This window comes from Rattus norvegicus, chromosome 14, assembly GCF_021556685.1.
Source record: "Rattus norvegicus strain SHRSP/BbbUtx chromosome 14, alternate assembly SHRSP_T2T, whole genome shotgun sequence".
Classification (NCBI taxonomy): Eukaryota; Metazoa; Chordata; class Mammalia; order Rodentia; family Muridae; genus Rattus; species Rattus norvegicus.
Window position 1 is genome coordinate 15,940,912 of NC_141547.1, and position 20,226 is coordinate 15,961,137.

At 43.2% G+C, this 20,226-nt stretch overlaps 2 protein-coding genes across 8 annotated transcripts in view; one reads left to right on the plus strand and one right to left on the minus strand.

The window, feature by feature from the left end:
- Uso1 (USO1 vesicle transport factor) overlaps positions 1-13,355 on the minus strand; it is a 65,356-nt gene extending 52,001 nt beyond the window's left edge. For 3 of the 4 annotated variants that reach the window (XM_087584170.1, XM_087584169.1, XM_087584168.1), the window contains exons 1-3: positions 13,131-13,355; positions 501-587; positions 127-191 (exon numbers count right to left, since the gene is read on the minus strand). In XM_087584170.1, the coding sequence (XP_087440296.1) occupies positions 127-191; positions 501-587; positions 13,131-13,196 (218 nt within the window). In that variant the 5' untranslated portion in view covers positions 13,197-13,355. 4 annotated transcript variants of the gene reach the window in all.
- Positions 13,356-13,586: 231 nt separating this feature from the next.
- Positions 13,587-20,226, plus strand: part of G3bp2 (G3BP stress granule assembly factor 2) — a 91,495-nt gene continuing 84,855 nt past the window's right edge. For 2 of the 4 annotated variants that reach the window (NM_001401437.1, NM_001401438.1), the window contains 1 exon segment: positions 13,587-13,729. The gene's annotated coding sequence lies outside the window, so the exon portion shown is untranslated. 4 annotated transcript variants of the gene reach the window in all.

A 20,226-nucleotide genomic window follows, 5' to 3' on the forward strand; every position in this document is an offset into this window, starting at 1 on the left:
GAACAACTAAGAATAAAAAGTGTTGTGTAGACTTAATGTCACTATCTTCTGGATGGTCGTGGTTACTCTAGAACAAATTAAAATTCCACAAAAAGTTGGAAAGAGAAGTCAACACATGAAACTTACCGATCTGTCTGTAAGACGTGGATAAGATGCTCCATGGCTTGGATTCCCACTTCCAAGCGGTATTTCTGCGCAGAAAACAAAAAGTGTTTTCACAGAAACTAAGGGCTGAAACACAACCACAAAACAAAACACAACCACAAAACAAAACAAAACAGTAACTTGGTTGGAGATGGCTCAGTGGTTACGGGTTAAGAGGTTAAGGATTTGGATCCCTGCACCCACAAGGCAGCTCACAACTGTCTGTAACTCCATGCCCTCTTCTGGGCTCTGCAAGCACAATGCATGCAAGTGGTGCGGACAGACATACAGACAAATCACCCACACACATAAAGTAAGAAATGTTTTCAGAGAAGCAGTGCTTTAGTGTTGCAAACCTTAGACAGTGACTTAAGGGCACGGACAGCATTTCTTCGGTCGTCCAGTAAAGTAGATGAAGCTACGCGGTCACAGAGCTTCTGAATCTGTCAATGAAAGGTAAAACAGCATTACAAGAAAAAAAAAAAAAAAAAGAAACAATCATGCTTTGCACTCCCAAATTTTACCATTTAATTTTGAAGAAAAATCAGCAAATGGGATGTTGAAGAAGTGATTTTTTGGGCTGGAGAGATGGCTCAGTAGTTAAGAGCACTGGCTGTTCTTCCAGAGGTCCTGAGTTCAATTCCCAGCACCCACATGGTGGCTCATGATCATCTGTAATTGGATTTGTTGCCCTTTTCTGGCATGTCTGAAACAGTGACACTGTACTCACACATAAAACAAATAGGTAAATCTTTCTAAAAGTGGTTTTTCTATTTATATAGGTAGTATTACTGAATTAGAGAGATCTTTTTACCCCATTAAAGACTTGAGAGGTGAGAAGGGCAAATGAGACGCCAACTCAGTAAGGCAAAGCAGCTGAGTTGGAGGAGTCACTGGCGGGGAGGGCAGAGGTCAGTACCTGTGCCTGCCAGTGTATTTCAGCTGGGAAGTCAGGCAGGCAGGCAGGCTCTGGTCCAACCTAACTGTGCTACCTTCACAGCACACTATGCACTGGGCTAAGGAAATTCAATATGTGTATAAAACGTTTTAAAAAGTTTCATTTTATATAATTTTTATTTTATCATGTGAGTGTTCTGCCTGCATGTGTGTCTGAGCACCACTTGCCAACCTGGTGCACAGAGATCAGAAGTGGGCATCAGATCCCCTAGAACTTGAGTTAACATGAGCCACCACATGGGTGCTGGGATCAAACTTTGGTCCTCTGGAAGAAGTGCTCTCAATTCCCAAACCACCTCTCTAGTTTCCAATTTTAAAGTTCTAAGTGTCTCAAAATCTTTAAAGATACAATATTTCTACTTTAAAACAATTGACAGGAATTAAAATTCAAATAGAACAAAATTAAACATCAGAGAACTAGATACAACAGAAAGATGTTGGGTAAATGTCCACCAATGAGAAACACCGTGACATATTTGATGGACCCATATAGCTATTCAAAAGAATTAACTAATGACATAAAGAAGAGCATCACAATAAATATAAGCAATAGGTAATTGAGCCCAAAGGAACAAGGGCATGTGTGTAAATAATTATATTCACTTTCTTTTTTTTTTTTTTTAAGATTTATTTATTTATTATATATAAGTACACTGTAGCTGTCTTCAGATACACCAGAAGAGGGCATCGGATCTCTTTACAGATGGTTGTGAGCCACCATGTGGTTGCTGGGAATTGAACTCATGACCTCTGGAAGAGCAGTCGGGTGCTCTTAACCGCTGAGCCATCTCTCCAGCCCTATATTCACTTTCTATGTGTGCACGTGTGCAGATGTACATGTCTCTGGGTAGATATAGGGGTGTGTGTGTGTGTGAGAGAGAGAGAGAGAGAGAGAGAGAGAGAGAGAGAGACAGAGACAGAGACAGACAGAGACAGAGAAAGAGAGAGAGAGAAACAGAAAGAAAGACAGAAGGGGAGGAAGAGAGAAAGAGAGGAGGGGGAGGTAGAGGGGTGGGGAGGGAGGACACAATCTGTAGCAAACTACTCGTTTCTACCTGTAGGTCTGAGGAATTGAATTCAGGTCTCCAGGCCTGGTGCAAGTGTCTTTACCAATGAAACCATTCTGCCTGCCCGCAAATGTGTATTTTAAAAATTGTACTGAAGAATTAATCCTCAATATGACAAATATGAAAAATATTGTAGAGCTACAAAAAAACAAACCCTATAACCTTCAAACAATAAAAGAATTTTCAGATGTATATTAAGAGAACACATCACTTCTGTTATTTAAGACACAGTTCAGAAAATAAAAGTGGTTAAGGTCTAGACTTGGTGAAAACATCTGACAAAGAAATAGTGTTAAAACTACTCTTTTTTGCTTAGTATTTTTATTAAAAATTGATACTAAGGCCAGGTATGGTGGCTCACGCCTTTAATCCCAGTGCTTGAGAAGCAGACTCAGGAAGAGCTCTGTGAGTTTGGTGACAGCTGATCTACACAGAATGTTCTGGCTGACCAGGGCTACACAGTGAGATCCCGTTTCAAAAAAACAAAACTATGCACTCCTTAATAAGTTACTTTGACAATTCAATAAAGGAGGTTTTGGTATGTCACTCAAATGCTTACACTGTTTATATGTGAATAGTATCACACAGAGCACTTCTCTACATTGCACATAGGCGTGGTCTCCAAGCCAGGTTATTTTCTCATTCATTCTAGCTACTCACACTTAGAAATCGCTTCTACCTTAAAATGTAACTACCATGTTCACAACAAACACAGGAGGGCATGTTCGTAACACTAGTGTTCGGGTATTTGTTCTGTTTCTGTCTCTACTTGAGACCCGAGCAAGCTCGTATTTGAACACACAGCCTTGCCACTCCTACTTTTGCTGTTGGAAAGCATATGGCCTCCTGCTCATATTCAGGACGACTGTGGTGCCCCAGTGATCTTCCTGGAAGGAGTGTGGCGCTGCTACTCTCTACAGACAACTACAACAAATGAAACAAAATATATCACCTATACCCAAATCCTACAAAGGTTTGTTTTTGTTCAAACACAGATGAATCAAATACAATCAAAGATGTTCAAATATATCTTTCATTTCTGTAGCATTAAACTGCTTAATTCTACCTAGAACTTGTCATCTTAAAGACTGTCACTCCCAGTGTCTCTCGCTGCTGTGTAATTGTGCTCAGCTATTCAGATGCACTCACTTCCTTTAGTTATGGTAAGTCTGTGTGCGACACTGTCCACATAGAACACTGCTGAGACTGCCTGGAAACATGGCATCAAGTGTGACCACATTCTGACCAACAGATTCTAACTCCAAGGTCATGTTCTTGTGTTTCTCACTCCTCTTCCAACTTGTCTCAGCCTGGAACGTGAACCTGATGGAACTAAAGAGTCTTCACTAGTTCAAGTTAGTACAGTGTGGCTGGGGACGGCAAGTACCATTCAGGGATCTAAGGAGCAAAGTCCCGTTGCCTGTCAGCCTGAACTTTAGACAAAGAGAGACTCCTTTCTCCTTTAAATCTGTCTACTAGCTTTCCATACAGCAGCTGAGCCAATGCCCGCAAATAATAAATTCATTTTACAATAAACATAAACTCTGGGAAAACACATTCTTAGCAGGTAGATTCAATCCTTCAACCCTTAGTTCAAGTACACACACACACACACACACACACACACACACACACACACACACACACACACAGAAACTGGTTTTGAAAAAATATTTTGTAAAACGTTTTCGGCAAACCATCATTTCTGCTAATTAGTGATTTAAAAAACTTTAATGCCCACTATTACATATTTTTTCTTGGAGTTGGGGACCGAACCCAGGGCCTTGTGCTTGCTAGGCAAACGCTCTACCACTGAGCTAAATCCCCAACCCCACTATTACATATTTTTAAAAAGCAAATCTCCCTTTGTATATACATATATATTGGGGGAAGGGAAAAAAAGAGATCATTTTTGGTGATGAGAAATAAGTAAATTGTAGACTATATACTGATTCTTATTATTCTAAGATTTATTTTTGTTTCAATAACCTTTTCAATAACCTAAAAAAAAAGTCTATTTTATTTTAGCATATTTGTTCTAAGCTGACCACTTGGCTTAATATTCATCTGCTTTATGCGTACAACTGTTCCTGCTGTGTCAGTTGTACTCTAGCAAGTCACCATGGACTCACAACCAGTGGGCCCTTAGGTACTCTTCTGGAGGGAAACACAAGGTTCGCCTCCTGTGAGCTGACAGTCAGATTTCTGTCATGCGAATCAATAGAAAACCTTGTTTTTAGCCAGGTGTAGGGACCCATCTCTAATCCCAGGACTCAGGAGGCAGGGGCAGGCAAACCTCTGTGAATTCAAGGTCAGCCAGGGCTAAATAGTAAGACCTTGCTTGAAAGAAAAATTGAAACTAAAACCTCTCAAACCAAAAATAACCCCTTTGTTTTATGTGTACTTCTCTTTAAAGATGCCTCATTTAATAAGTAACCTTATTCCTGGAGAATGAACTCAAGGCCAACTGCCCTTCATCCTGAATGGACTCCTAGAACTCAGTTTTCTTAGGATGTTGTCTATCCTGCCTGTACCTAGGAAAACCATAACTGCTCAGGGGCCGTTTGTTAGGGAGAAATGTCAGGACAGATACAACATGTGAAAACGTAATAGTGCAGAACACTGAGAGGCTGTTCACACTGAGAAGTAGAAACAGGGTGAGGCGGGCTTCCTGGACCTCGCTGATGTGGAAACTGGGAGTCTGCTTCACTGCTCTGCACCGTCCTCAAGTGAGCAGGAAAGCACCACAGGTATTGATCTGGGGCTGCAAATATGTCCTAGTAAAACTGCACATTAGGGGACTGACAAAGACGATGTTCCTAAAGTACAGTTCTAAGTCCACGTCGTTATCTATAACGTAGAAGGAGCTCAACAAGATGCACTCTTGGGATACTTAATATTTAAAATTTGCATGCATGAAGAATAGTCTACTTCAGCCTAAGGAATAGTAGCATACTTAGCATTTGAAAGTTATCTGACTTGCACATGAAATAATGTTAAGTTAGTTTTTAAAAATTAAAATATTTCACATGGAAGTCTACATTTCTATTTTTTCTTAAAAACACTAGCTTGATGGCCATAACACCATGTTTATGCAATGTAACAACATTTTATGTATTTATTTTACATTTATGTATTGTATTTTACATTTTATGTATTTATTTGTGTGTGTGTGTGTGTGTGTGTGTGTGTGTGTGTGTGTGTGTGTGTGTGTGCTTGCATGCATGTGCTATGGCCTGCATGTGGAAATCAGAGGACGACTTGTGGGAAGTAGACCCTCATTCAGGTCTAGGGGGCTAAACTCAGACAATCAGGCTTAGTGGCAAACATCTCACTGGTCCAGAACGATACATTTTAAAATTCACTCATTACGGTTTTTAAAAAAGATTTGTTTAGGGCTGGAGAGATGGCTCAGCAGTTAAGAGCACTGACTGCTCTTCCAGAGGTCCTGAGTTCAATTCCCAGCAACCACATGGTGGCTCACAACCATCTGATGCCCTCTTCTGGTGTGTCTGAAGACAGCTACAGTGTACTTACATATAACAAATAAATAAATCTTAAAAAAAAAAAAAAGATGGGGTTGGGGATTTAGCTCAGTGGTAGAGCGCTTGCCTAGCAAGCACAAGGCCCTGGGTTCGGTCCCCAGCTCTGGAAAAAAAGAAAAAAAAAAAAGATTTGTTTATTTCTATTTTATGTGCTTGAGTGTTTTGCCTGTGTGTATTCTGTATGTGCTTGGTGCCCTCAGAGGCCAGAATCCTCTGTTGGAGTCCCCAAAGTGGGGAGTCCTGAGCTACCTTGTGAGTAGTGGGAACCATCCCAGGTTCACTGTAAGAGAAACACACTCTTAGCCACTGAGTTACCTGGCTGGGCCCACATTTTATTTACTTTGCCCGCTCTCTAAAACTGGCTCCTGGGCCTACATTTAGGACACCCCTGGCTGCTGCTGAGTGCCAGTGGCCCCCTGTAGCCAAGATAAGTTGCCATGGCTTCACCTTGGGCTTCTGGCTCACCTATGCCCTGTCTGCTTCACCGATGCATCCACCCTGAATGAAGGCTTGTGGCCCTCACATTAAATAACAAAATACTATACAAGGACAATATCACCAAAAGAGTTCTTAAGGGAAAAACTTTTTGAGTAAAATTTAACCAGGATGAAAGATTCATACTTAATTAGTAACATGTTCACCTCTGGAAAGAGAATTCTAAATGTAGAAGATGGCCAAAAAGAACTTCATGCTTACTGGTATTGGATGTAGTACATGAAAACACAGACACACAGCCACGATGTGGTGGCACACATCTGTAGTCCCATCTATGCAGGATGCTGAGGCAGGAAGATTATGAGTCAAGACCAGCCTGGGCTACAGAGTGAAGCCCCATCTCAAAAAAAAAAAAAAAAAGTCTCATCAATAGAGCATCTGAGTCACCATGAAAAGTCTCACCAACAGAACAGTTGAGTCACCACAATTCACATGGGTGACTGTCAGAATGCCTTCGTGTTAATTGCCATGTGAGAGTCATACTTCCATTTAGCAAGTAAGACATGAAAGAAAGAGCCCTGCTAACAAGAGGCAAATTTGATACACACAGAACTGTAACTGAATGATCTGCTTATTAAAACTAAATGGGGAACTAATAATGTCACTTACTAATACACAAAGGAGACCCCCCCATAAAAGCAATGGGAATAGCTGGGAGTGGGACAGAAAAATGAAGGACATGACAGCGAAAGCCTGGCTTGAAAAGATGGCTCTGTGAGCAAAGGTGCTTGCCTCCAAGCCTGATGACCTGAGTCTGATCCCCAGAGTCCACGAAAAGGTAGAAGGGGGAACTAAGAGTTGCCCCGTCCACGCCATGCATGCCCCATAATAAAATACGGTTTAAAAAACCAGAAGACCAAAAGCTATCAAAGACAAAGAGGGGATTAGGGACACACAAAACTAGGATGAAGGTTGACTTAAATCTGTAAACAGTGACAGATTTAAGTCAACCTTTTTCTGTTCCTCATAGGAGTCTAACAGGCATGAAAAAATGAAGGAAAGAACAACAATTAGTTCTCTAGCTGTTCAAGGGGCAAGAGAAATGGCTCACTTCAGAGCACTTCTGCTCTTTGGGGTCCCAGCACCTACACGGTGACTCAAAACCATCTGTACCTCTAGTTTCAGGGCACCTGACACCAGACCCATATGAGTACACAAACATACATCCTGGCAAAACACTCTCATACATGTAAAGCTAACTAAATAATGTCTTAAGACATTTTTTAAAAAGCCCTCTGCGTTCAGTAATTTAAAAGGGATTTGCTCACCTACACCAACTTCCTATAATGATCTATCTCTGCTTTCTGTGAGTTTAAAACACAATTGTACCTCCCAAAAAAAGAACTCCCAAGGAAAACCCTTTTTGGTAAGACTAAAACAATTCATGTGACCCTATAGCTAAATCATAATGCATTAATAGTATAAAAATGTTACTGCTATCAAGAGATATCAGCTACAAGCAAGGACAAGGATTTGTTTCCAAAGCAACTCTGTAACTCTGAAGACAAGAGAAAAACAAAGGCGAGTCTTCCGATGACCTTACTTCTGTTACAACACATGTGAATCTGCCAAGGTACTATACTGCCTTATTCACTGTTCACACTTTCCCTAGTAAATGGACTATTCCTAAGAAGGACAACCTTTCAACAAGTCTATCAAGAAATTTGTCTGCCAAACAGCCTGTCATAAATACCAGTATCTTAAAATCTAACACTCTAAGGGTTAGAGAGATGGTTCAGTGGTTAAGAGCACTGGCTACTCTTCCAGAGGATTCTAGTTCAATCCCCAGTACATACATGGAAGTTCACAACCACCTCTAACTCCAATCTAGGGGACCCATGTCCTTTTCTTGCCTTTATAGGTCCCAAGTACACCCATGGTGCTGGCAAAACACCCCCACACAAAAAAATAAATACTTAATTTTAAACAACAACAAAAACCCTAACACTATAGGGCTGGCAAGATGGCTCATGGATAAAGGTTCTTACTGCCAAGCCTAATGACCTAAGTATTACCCCTGGAATACACATGAGTAAAGGCAGAACTGTCCTGACTGACACACTAGTGCACGTGCATACATGTGTACCCATATCCAGACACACAGGTAACACGCACACATGCACATAAACAATAAATGTTTGAAAAAAGTAACACTATAGAAGTTTTCAAATTAGAAATGATTAGCACTTTATATAAGAGATGTTTATAATACTTCTCTTGTGTAAAAACAGGCATAACTTTTCCATGATATTTGGACTAGCTAAATAAAGAGTTTTTATACAGAGAATTTCTGGGCTAGGTGTGGTAGTTTATAATCCCAGCACCAGGGCTGAGGCAGTTGAATTCTGAGTTCAAAGCCAGTCTAGGTTACAAAGAGAGACCCTGTCTCAAAAACAAGCAAACAAACACAAGCCTCTGGAAATGAACTGGGTATGTTCTCTCCGAGGAGATAATCCAGTTCAAGATGTTTGTAATTACTCTCTGAATCACAGGGTTTCAGGGCTTATTCTTTTAGAGCTGTTGTCGATCACTGCCTTGAAAAACTCTTGAAAAACAAATTAAATAAGCATATTATATACTTATATCACGGTAAAATAGACCTGCTAGGACAATTTTTCCCTAAGTACTTCTCAGAAAAGTAGATGCATGAAGTTCCCTGGAAGGCACAAGGAGGTGTGTGTGTGTGTGTGTGTGTGTGTGTGTGTGTGTGTGTGTGTACACATCCAGGGTGTAGACAGAAAACTGTGAAAACAGCACCTTACCTATACACCTCCATATAAGAGGGCTTTCTGCTTTGTCTGTGACCAGCAGACAACACAAGTCCTTGGTAACGAACTGTTTCCAAAGGCTGTTGTTATGCTCACAAGGTGGAGTGACCTGTGGCAGCATTAGGGCATGTAAATTTTAAGCGATTCTAGTTTTTTTTAAAGGGGCCCAACACCTTCAAAATGGAAAGTGACATTTAAAACAAGTCAAGAAGACATCTTTGCCTAGACATAAAAATCATCAGAAGCAATTCCCTCTCCTGTTTTCTCTAACACTACTATTGCAAGCCAAGGGAGAAAACATCCCAATTAAGACACTGGCCTCGTTACTAGCATAAATGGAAGCAGCAACTCCAAGAGGCATTTCAGAGCATACACTTCTACTACACTACCATGTGCTCCGTTACACACAAACGTCATCATCACATCTCTGTCTTGTAACTACGATAGGCGGGACATGCTCATACCACAGTGCTATGCAGAGTTCAGAGGACAGCGTTTGCTTCTTCCTTTTTTGTGGGTCCTGGGGACTAGCAGTTGTCAGGTTTGCATGACAAGTGACTTACCTGCTGAATCAATGGCCAACCCTAAACTCTGATTTAAGATCACATTCATCCCTGAATAAGTTTAGTCAAAAGAAGCACACCTGTAGGGCTGGAGAGATGGCTCAGTGGCTAAGAGCTTGGCAGCTCTTCCAAAAGTCCTGAGTTCAAATCCCAGCAACCACATGGTGGCTCACAACCATCTGTTATGAGATCTGATGCCCTCTTCTGATGTGTCTGAAGACAGCTACAGTGTGTGTGTGTGTGTGTGTGTGTGTGTGTGTGTGTGTGTGTAATAAATCTTTTTTAAAAAGCACACTTGTGGCTAGCTTGTTAGCCCTCCTGCTTTCTGAGCCAATTCCTCCAGATCAACCCCCACAGAGACACCTGAAACAGGGACTCTGTAGCTGTAGTCTGTTGGCCATTTTCATGTCTCAGGATCTAACCAGAAAACAGAAAGAACTACAACTTATCAAATATACTCACATTTCTTATGGACTTTGCATGGAACTATCTTTTAAAACCAGTAAACTAAGAACATGTGAGCATTCACAAGAATGTGTGTCCTGTCAAGGTTTCAATCATCAGCCATCAGTGTCTTTCTCTGCCTCAAGGGGGCAGAGGTGGGGAGAAGAAACTATATTAAAAAGTACTAGACTTTAAAATCCAAAGTGTGCTGTGGGTGGAATTCTAAATTTAAAATGTCTCCCCTTTTCACAGACTTGCTGATGATCCTGTGATACAAATATGGATCTTTACTACTTGGCTGGTTTTGAGGAATATCTTAATAAAAGTCCAAAGTCCCTCTCAGCTGAGGCTAGGAGAGGCTAGGCACACAGTCAGCAACATTACTCTCGTTACAGACAGGAGATGCTAAGCGGAGCTGGGTGTAGCTTACTCAGTCAGGTTCAATTTCTAGCACCAAAACCACTTCCACCCCAACACTCCGCACCCCCGTGCCCTCCTACATTCCACAATAAAGGAGGAATAAAGGGGAAGCAGGAAAACAGCTACAGCAATCCGTTCACTAGAAAAATGTCTAAGTGAAAAGCCTGACAAAGACAGTTCAATTATTTAATCACTGTGGAGGAATAAAGTAGCATTGTCTACCACCTAATATTTGTGAGTTGCTGACTGTAATATCTGTGGTTTATTTGAAATATAAATCTAATTTATTATTTTTTCAAAATGTGTATGAAGGGGGGATTAGAGATTTAGCTCAGTGAAATGTCAGTGAATAAGTTTTTATAGTGCAGAAAAACATCTGAAATACAACTGACTCTTGGACAAAAAGATACTTTAAAGGATGATATATATACACATATATATTTATTATGTTTATGTGTGTGTATGTGTGTGTGTGTGCGCGTGTGTGTGTGTGTGTACCATATTAATGGTAGCAAGACATACATATAAACCTAACACCTAGTTATAAAGCAATGGTTGTCCCTTGAGGAAAAGAAATTATTTGTAGTTTATGGGGCAAAGAAGTGAGGGATGCATACTAGAGATGAACAGGTCGAATTCAGATAAAAAGCTTTCCACTAGGAAAAAAAATGAAAAAGAAAGAATGTAGACCCACTCTGAAGACGATAAAATTTAATTTGCAGCAATGGAAGAACCTAGTAGATGATTATACAGTGAATGTTCAAAGCCCTGGTAATCAAACACGTAGGCCAAATCAAATAACGACAATTAAAGCATCTAATATTACACCATGCACTCCACTGAGGCTCTATAAACCCATGTCAATTAGTGGCCCATGGGACCTTGGTGTACTTCCTGACAGAATAAGAACTATCTTTGATCAGAGAGTAACTCAGTGAAACTTAGTCCTCAAAAGAGACTACTGACTCAATTCTCAATGCATGTGAAGTAGCAAGGGCATCCCTTTCGTCTCTCTTTACATGTTTACGGCGGTGACACTAGGGCATCACTATGAAATCATCATGTAAAACCATGATGTTGATCCATGCACACTGAACCAAAGTGTCCTGGGCCCAGCTCTGCAATACCAAGTGCACAAGTTACTTTGCTGATCGTAAAGCGAGGAGGCTTCACCTCTCGCTGCTCCAGGAACCTCAGCTTTAAATTCCTCTGACTCTGTAGACGGTGACTTCCACAGAGGTCACCATAACAAGGCCAAAGGATAATCTTAGTCTAAGGTACTGGGAGTCAGGACTCTCCTTTCCTGAGCATCTACTAAAGGCCGCACTTTCTATTTCTCACTTAAGACTCACTACCACCATAGGAGCCAGCACTTCTATTTACTTAGGAAGTGTTAGCCTTCCTGATCTATCCAAGTCAATCAAGCCTGGAAGCCTGGATTCAAATCAAGGTCTGATTTCAAAGCAAGCTTTTAATTTGTGTGTTACAGATATCAGACAACATATAGAAAGGCTAGAGACTGCGGTAATCCTGAGTCCATGGTTTTCTAGTAACAAGGGAAGAAGCCAGGTATTGGGGGGAAAAGGAGATCTGATTTTCAAAATCAACAGACTTGACAGCTTTCAGCTCGGTTCTAACCTGGTGGGAAGTCTGGTTCGTGGCAAAAGAGGCTTGCTGGCCTCGAATGTAATCAGGCCCTGGATTCAGTTCTAGGAACTCCTCCATCTCCCCCAGTACTAACTACATCAGTAACTACACTAACTACATTAATAAACTACATTAGTTAGTTAACTCAACCCTAACTAATGTGTTAACTTAATCCTAACGAATGTGGTTAACATCATGTAAATTTCCAAAAGTGCCAGCTAAGAACTGAAATATAGGGATCAGCAATAAAGTCTAGGCTTAGCAGAATGCTTAGTTTCTTAGTTTCCGCGGTAGTGAATTCTAGCTCCAAGATTCTGGTCAAGTTACTTTAGTAAAGTAACTTGCAGGGTATTTTATGACCCTTCTGAATCCACAAAACAGAGAGCTATGACAACTATCCAAAGTTTATCTTTAAAATACCACACACGGTCACTTTTTTTTCTGTATATCTAAATTTACTCTTCTCCAGTGAGCCATCCACAGCAGTTTCCAACTGGCTCTGCAAACTTCACAGGAGGTGTATCCTAAACGTAAAATCAAACACTGGTTTTCCATGTCTTAATAATTTAAAAAAAAACATTAACAAATCATGTCACCAACAGAGCAGAAGAGTCCCTAGGGTGGTTAGCGCCCAGATTACTACAGAGTGCAAGAGTAGTATTGCCACCACATGACACATTTGGGTGAACCAGAAAAGTAGGGTCTGAACCACCAACCCCGAGCAAACGCCCATTCTTACAGCTGATGGGGCAGGAACAGGTGGCATTGTGCCCCAAGAATATCGTTTTATTCTTAGCCACACGCCTTCGCCAACAGCTGGTTTTTAACCTCCTTCCAGCCCTCCAGAGCCGGGTTTCAGCCGGCACCGGCGCCGGCCGACAGGTTAAAGGGAAGGAGGGAGGGGCCGCGCGGTCCGTCGCCGTGCCGGGTCCCTGAAGCCCTCCTGTCACTACGGCCCGGGCCGCGCAGCCGCGCGGGGAGCTCGAGCGTCCGAGCAGGAGAAAGGAAGGCGAAGAGAGCGGCGTGGATGCCCTGTTCTCTCCCAGCCCGGCCCCAGCCCGGCCCCGGCGCTGCGCTCACCGTCTCAGCTTCTGTGTGCTGGGGTCCGGCACTCTGACCCCCCATCACCCCGCGGAGGAAATTCATCTCGTCGCTCAGCCGCCGGCTTCACCAGCCCCTCCGCCAAAGAAAACACGACAGCCCCCCGCCCCCGAAGGGCCTAGCCCCCGAGCCGGCTCTCCCGGCCTCCGCCACCGCAGCCTCCTACTCAGCAGCCGCTCCGGCCCCCTGAGCCCGGAAACAGCCACCGCCGCCAGCCGCGGTGCGCATGCGCGGGGACGTGGCGTTACGTGGCGGCTCGAAGGGCGAAGGCAAAAGGGGAGAGGAGGGAGTCCGGGCTGCAGGCCACACCCACCAGTCCGGGGGCGCAGACCACGCCCACCAGCAGGCCTGCCACCACAGGGGCACGCCCCCTCCTCCTCCTTGCTCTGCTCGCTGCCGCTGGTCGCGGTCACCCACGTGGTCGCAGCCCTGCCCAGTCGGCTCCGGAGGCTCTGATTAGACTACGCGCTTGGGCTGGTAGGTGTTTTGTCGCGGAGCGGGACGGACTGCAAGCTGTCAAACCTGAGGGCTTATTTTGTTGAGTCGAAAGTGAAATTTTCCTTTGACCAGCGTGACAGGTAAGGGGGAGAAGGGTGTCCTGTCCCCTGGGAGGATTCGTTTGGTTCTTTTGGTTAAGTGGTGTCAGCGAGGTGGCCTTTTGATCTTCTCAAATTGCATTTCTACACAGGGCTTTGTTTGGTGGTTAAAGGGGGTGCTAGAGACCCCTTATTCCACTACCACTGGAGGGCGCGTTTCTAAGTTCTTGCTCCTCAACCCTGCTTAAAGGAATTCCTAGATCTAAACAGCAGGTTCTCTGCTCATTTTCAAGTGTGAGAAAGAACCCTCATCGAACGCTGCATTCATCTCTAATAAGAGATTAGAAATAAATTTGTTCCAGAGTGTTATTTTGGTAGCATTATGCCCCCTCCCCCCCATTAAGTCTTAATTCCTACGTTTTCAATGGTTTTAACAAGCAGAATGTCATATTTCCAAATTGGCATACTTGTTCTTTCCAAATGAAGCACCAGGTACACATGCTTCTGGAATAGTCTTGTAAATTTCTGGACACTGAAAGGCAGTCTAGTGAGACAACTGACTCATGCATCTCTCGGTTTCAATTCTCCATAGGTCTCAGATGTGACGATTAAGACCTATGCCTTCCCCAGTCTCCCTCTAAAAAGAAATCAGTATGCTTCCACAGCGTTCCCTAGCATGCTCAGTAGTACTTCTGCCCAATAATTCCCTAGTCCATAAGGAGGAATCTGGAGACTTTGGCTTTCCACCTTACCATGTCCAGTGTTGAGCGGATGGTGTGCAGTTATAGAATATTTCTCAAACCCTTCCTCTCCTTGAATACTCTGCTTGTTGATACGACTTACATCCACACTGAGAGTACAGTGTACATCTAACTAGTTTATCTGCATTTAGCCCTGGCTCTCCTCAGCACACCAGCCCAAGAAGAAATACGTCAGTCCTCTTGTTAGAACGCTCAGGTGGTTTCCCGGTTTATATAATGACATCCAAACTCCTTAGTTTGGCAGACACACCTGTTAGGGTTGAAGCTCCGTGTCCCTTGAATACTCAACAGTTTCCTCTTGCCTCCGTGTGCCCTTTCCCTCTTTGTGAGACAGATTCCCGCTAGTTCCTTAACCCTCTACTCCAGCATCTCAGGAGAGAGTTCCTTGAAATCAAGGTGCAGACCTCTGTGCTGTCACTTTGCCGGCAGACACTGAATTAAAACTTGGCTTAGCCCAGCCTAACCACTGGACCATTTGTGCATCAGTCGCTAGTGTATTTACCAATCATAGAGTGATTTTGATGGATAAGGGGATAGCTTGTTGAGTGAATATGTGAATAGCATGCTAAGAAGACGGTCTATTCTGCCCGTGAATTACAGAACACCCTCGATACAGGCCATAGTGATAGCCCCAAGGTCGTAAGCCTGGACACAGAGCATGGTGGGATATTATTGCCAGAAATACTGTGTGCTGAGTATTGTCCTCTGCTTGGCATTTTGCTTTAGACATTTTCCGTGAGGGCATTTTGTCCCAGCCTAAAAAAAGTAACCATTAAACTCTCACTAGTTACCAAGTAAAGCCTGCAGAGAACCTCACCTAGCAGTCTCACCTTTCCCTGAGCCTGACCTCTCCTCTTCCCCAAGCCGCACTTCGTCCTATCTCAAGAGATGAGGCTCTCATACGTTTGGAGGGGGCTTGGAGACCTCTCTGTTATTTGGTAACGGAACGCAGGACCTTGGCATTGAACCTCGTTGAAATACTTTGTGTTAAACTTTGGGGGGGCATAGTACTCATGGCTTACGAGGTGTCCGTCATTTGTTTTATTCCCTAACATTGTGCCCTGGGCAGGTGGGATCGTGGCCAGGAAGGACTGAAAGACGGACAGTTGGGTGCAGAAGTGATGAGGGCCCCACAATCTCCATTCTGTCTGTTCACTACTTGAAGTCTAAAGAGGAGGCAGAGAAGGTGTAAACTCTTATTTATGCCCCAGGTAGGACCTGAGGGAGCCCAAGCGGGGAGCAGCTGTGAAGTGGCTCCTTATTTAAGGAGAGGGTTACTTATTAATCCGTCAACACTGGCGTGTCTACAAGAGTTAAGGACACTGTCTTCTTCCTGCTGTGCTCTCTTGTCATGTGGCAGAAGTCACCAGCATAGCAGTTGGCCAAGAACCACTTGTCGAAGGACAACCTGAGGAAGCTGTAACTGACTTTTGTAAGGATTCGGGACAGTGCGGTAATTGGTGTGTGGTTTAGTGACATTTCTACAACCTGAAACTCCAAGTTGACGAGAATAATTTCCCATTTCCCAAACTAAACCTGGCCAAGAACATCTACTAAAATTAATTATTTTGAAATCCATTTTTCTGTTGTTGTTGTTGTTGTTGTTGTTGTTAAAACCAGCTTCCTTCAGTGTCTGAGCTTGCCTAGACTCTTTTTATTCTCTAGTCAAAAACTCCGCAAAAGGGCTGGAGAGATGGCTCAGTGATTAAGAGCATCGACTGCTCTTCCACAAGTCCTGAGTTCCAATTCCCAGCAACCACATGGTGGCTCACAACCATCTGTAATGGGATCCGATGCCCTCCCCTGTTGTGTCTGAGGACAGCGACGGTGTTCCCACATACATAAAATAAATAAATAATTCTTAAAAAAAAAAAGAAAACTCGGGGTTGGGGATTTAGCTCAGTGGTAGAGCACTTGCCTAGGAAGCGCAAGGCCCTGGGTTCGGTCCCCAGCTCCGAAAAAAAGAACCAAAAAAAAAAAAAAAAAAAAAAAAAGAAAACTCAGCACAAGCAATAAAACATCTTAGCATAAGATTGTTTTATAGCTTGGAGGGGCGGATCGGGGAGGACAGTCTATGCCTCACAGTGGTGGTTCTCAACCGTCTAGCTGCTGAGACCTTTGACTGCTCTTCCTCATGTTGTGATGTCCCCTTCCCCCCAACCACAGAATTATTTTTAATACTACTTCATACCTGTAACCTTGCTACTGTTATGAATTGTAATGTAAATATCTGATACGCAGGATATCTGATAATGTGACCCACAGGTTGAGAACCACAGTAATCATCTGCATTTGAAACATCATATTCTGGCCACTGAAGAGCTCCTACTGGAAAAGCAGTGTCTCAAAACACCGTTAATAAGACTATCTGTTACTGTGCAATTAACCCAATGACTTACAACAAAATAAATTGATAGTGAGGCTCGTGGGGGGGAGGTGGGGGGCTGTCAAAGGTCAGGACTAATCAATAACAATGTCAAGTACTTTACCCTTTTCTGCTAGGCTGTGTTCAGAGTGCTTTGCATAAAAGAACCCCACTGGGCTGCAGATGTAGGTCTGCGTTAGAGGCTTTCTTAGAGGCTTTCTTAGAGCCGGAAGCCCAGCTCAGCAAGTACAACTCCAACTCAAATTAGTATGGTCCTTGCCAAGCAGGCATGGAGCCCTGGGTATGAGCCCCATAACCATATCAGCTTGAGGAGGTGAAGGTGAAGATGATGGGGAGGGGGTGGGGCTCAGAAGTTCAAGGTGCATAGCAAGCTAAGTGGCACTGACAGGAAAAAACAAAACAAAAAAAAAACAAAAACAAAAAAAACAACAAAAAAAAAAAACCAGACACCTAAATTTTCCTATGCATCCAGAAAGTTCACTTAGCATTTATGTGGCCATGGGTTCAATCTGCAGTATCACGAATAAATGAAAATATACATTAGTTTTGCTTGAATGCTTCATTGTATTTCCTGAGGCAGGCTTTCATTCTTTGTGTAGCTCAGGTTAGCTTTGAGTCTGAATCCTGAGTACTGGACTTACTGATAGGTACTGTCACACCGGACCCAATAACAATTGGCTTAGTCCGCATGGCAACTCAGTGATGTAATGTTCTTAGCTGTGTTTTAGAAATGGATAAATAGGGCTGGAGAGATGGCTCAGAGGTTAAGACACTGACTGCTCTTCCAGAGGTCCTGAGTTCAATCCCCAGCAACCACATGGCATCTGTAATGAGATCTGATGCCCTCTTTTGGTATGTCTGAAGACAGCTACAGTGTACTTATATAGAATAAATAAACAAATCTTTAAATAAAAAAGGAAATGGATAAATAAGAAACAACCTTGACGAGTTGTTTCCTGTAGGCAGAGATGAGCACACGTTGGAAAAGCTTGTTCTTCTTTCTCTCCGGCATCAACACTGTGGCCATGCAGTAAGTTAAAGGCTTGTGTGGACTTTGCGCTGTATTTTCCCTGTTTGGGAAGTTTGCTTCTTCTGTTCACCCAAAGGCATGTCACCTGCAGGCCTCTATCATCCCTACCCTCTTTAGGTCGGCTCAGATGTCACACAAGTGCTGCCTGACTCTTGGGAGCCCCTCTTCTACCTCTCTCTGCTAGTCTTATGCTTTCTGCACAGCTCCTGTAAGGCACAACCTACCAAAATAAACGTACCAAGCTTAGAGTTTGTAAGTGGGTGTGATGGTTTGCTTGTGCTCGGCCCAAGGAGTGGCACTATTAGGAGGTGTGGCCCTGTTGGAGTAGGTGTATCACTGTGAACATAGACTTAAGACCCTCATCCTAGCTGCCTGGAGCCAGTCTTCTCCTAGCAGCCTTCCAAAGAAGATGTAGAACTCTCAATTTCTCCTGCACCATGCCTGCCTGGATGCTGCCATGCTCCAGTCTTGATGATAATGGACTGAGCTTCTGAACCTGTAAGCCAGCCCTAGTTAATTGTTATTCTTTCTAAGACTTGTCTTGGTCATGGCATCTGTTCACAGCAGTAAAACCCTAAGACAGTGGGAAAATGTACATTTTAGGATTCATGAAATACAGTATTTGCCGAGCATATTTCATCTTGTTTTTGTCTGTTCCACCCCAACTCCTAGAATGCTAGCTCCATTAGAGCAAAGATGTCAATCATGTTGTCCTTTACCCTACTGGTTAGCACTGTATCTGACCCATGGGGACAAAGAGGAGATCCCCACTGTGGACTTGTGAGCTGATTCTGTAGTTTGCTAAGCATTTCACAGTGGCCATATTCATTTGGGACCCTCAGATTTTTGTCTTTTAATTTAAAATTTTACTTATGCGTATGGGCATTTTTTTGCTTGTATGTCTGTGCACCCCACACTGCAGTGCTTTTGGTGGCCAGAAGGGGGCACTGGAACCTCTGGAACTGAATGACATGTGGGTGCTGGGAATCAAACCCTGGTCCCATGCAAGAGCATCCAATACTCTTTACCACGAAACCATCTCTCCAGCCTCTCGACCCTCACCCCCTTATTATTTATCTTTCTTTCTGAAACAGGCTATAGCACACACAGGCTGGTTGTGAACTTACTACCTGGCTGAGTCTGGCCTTGAATTCAAAATCCCCTTCCCTACCTTCCAAACTCTGGGATTGTGAGTATACACGACCACACCTCGCTTGAAAATTTTATTAATATAATGAATTTTGTAACTCTGTTCATAGATATGTTGGTGGCCTTCAGTGACTAAATGGACAGTTAACCTTTATCAGAAGTAAATATAAACATCCGTGGAAGGAAGGACTTAACATTTTTACCATTCGATCTCCGTCCTGTTTCCCTGTGGTCAGCACATCTGACTTTAAGATCTACCACACTTGAGGCTGGAGAGATGGCTCAGTGGTTAGGAGCACTGAGTGCCGTGCTCCTGCAGAGGACCCAGGTTTAATCTCCAGCACTTACATGTCAGCTCACGACGACCTGTAACTCCAGTTCTAAGGCATCAGATACCTTCTTCCATCTTCTGCTGGCACCAGACATACATGCAGGTGACATACACACATGCAGACATACATACACGTAGACATACATACATGCGATGCACAGACATACGTGCAGGCGCATGAAATAATTCAGGTTGTAAAACGAAAGGAAGAGAGAAAAAGAAAGCAGTTGCTCCTGACAGCTGGCTTCTTCCCTTTTTTCTACCTTCATGGAGACTAACGGTGCTCACGTTCAAGTTGGGTCTTCCCACCTTAGTAAATTATTTCTAGAATGTCCTCAAAGATAAACCTGGAGGTGTGTTGCATTCAGCTCCTGGGACCCTCTTATTTCCATCACGTTGAGAGTCAAGTTTGATCATCGTAGGCTGTAATCAAAGCACGGAGGTAGAGGCAGGAGGATCAGGAGATCAAGGTCAGCCTATGCAATCTCATAAATGGGAAGCCAGCCTTCAATATGTGAGGCTCTCAAAACAAAAGCCAAACAAACATTAACTGTCACACATTACTGTCCTAAAATATTCAGAAAGGGGTCCATAGGAAAAGTCTCTTACCACTTTTTTTTTTCTTTTTTTCGGAGCTGGGGACCGAACCCAGGGCCTTGCGGTTGCTAGGCAAGCGCTCTACCACTGAGCTAAATCCCCAACCCCCTCTTACCACTTTTTGGTTACCCAGGCAGTTAAATAAGCAATTGTATATTCATCCACATACAATTGTGTGTGTAAATATAACACTGTTTTGTTGCTAATATAAATAACTGTACTACACGGTATTTGCTGCTTTATATATTTTCTCCTTTGATAGAGCTGGAGACTAAACCCAGAGCC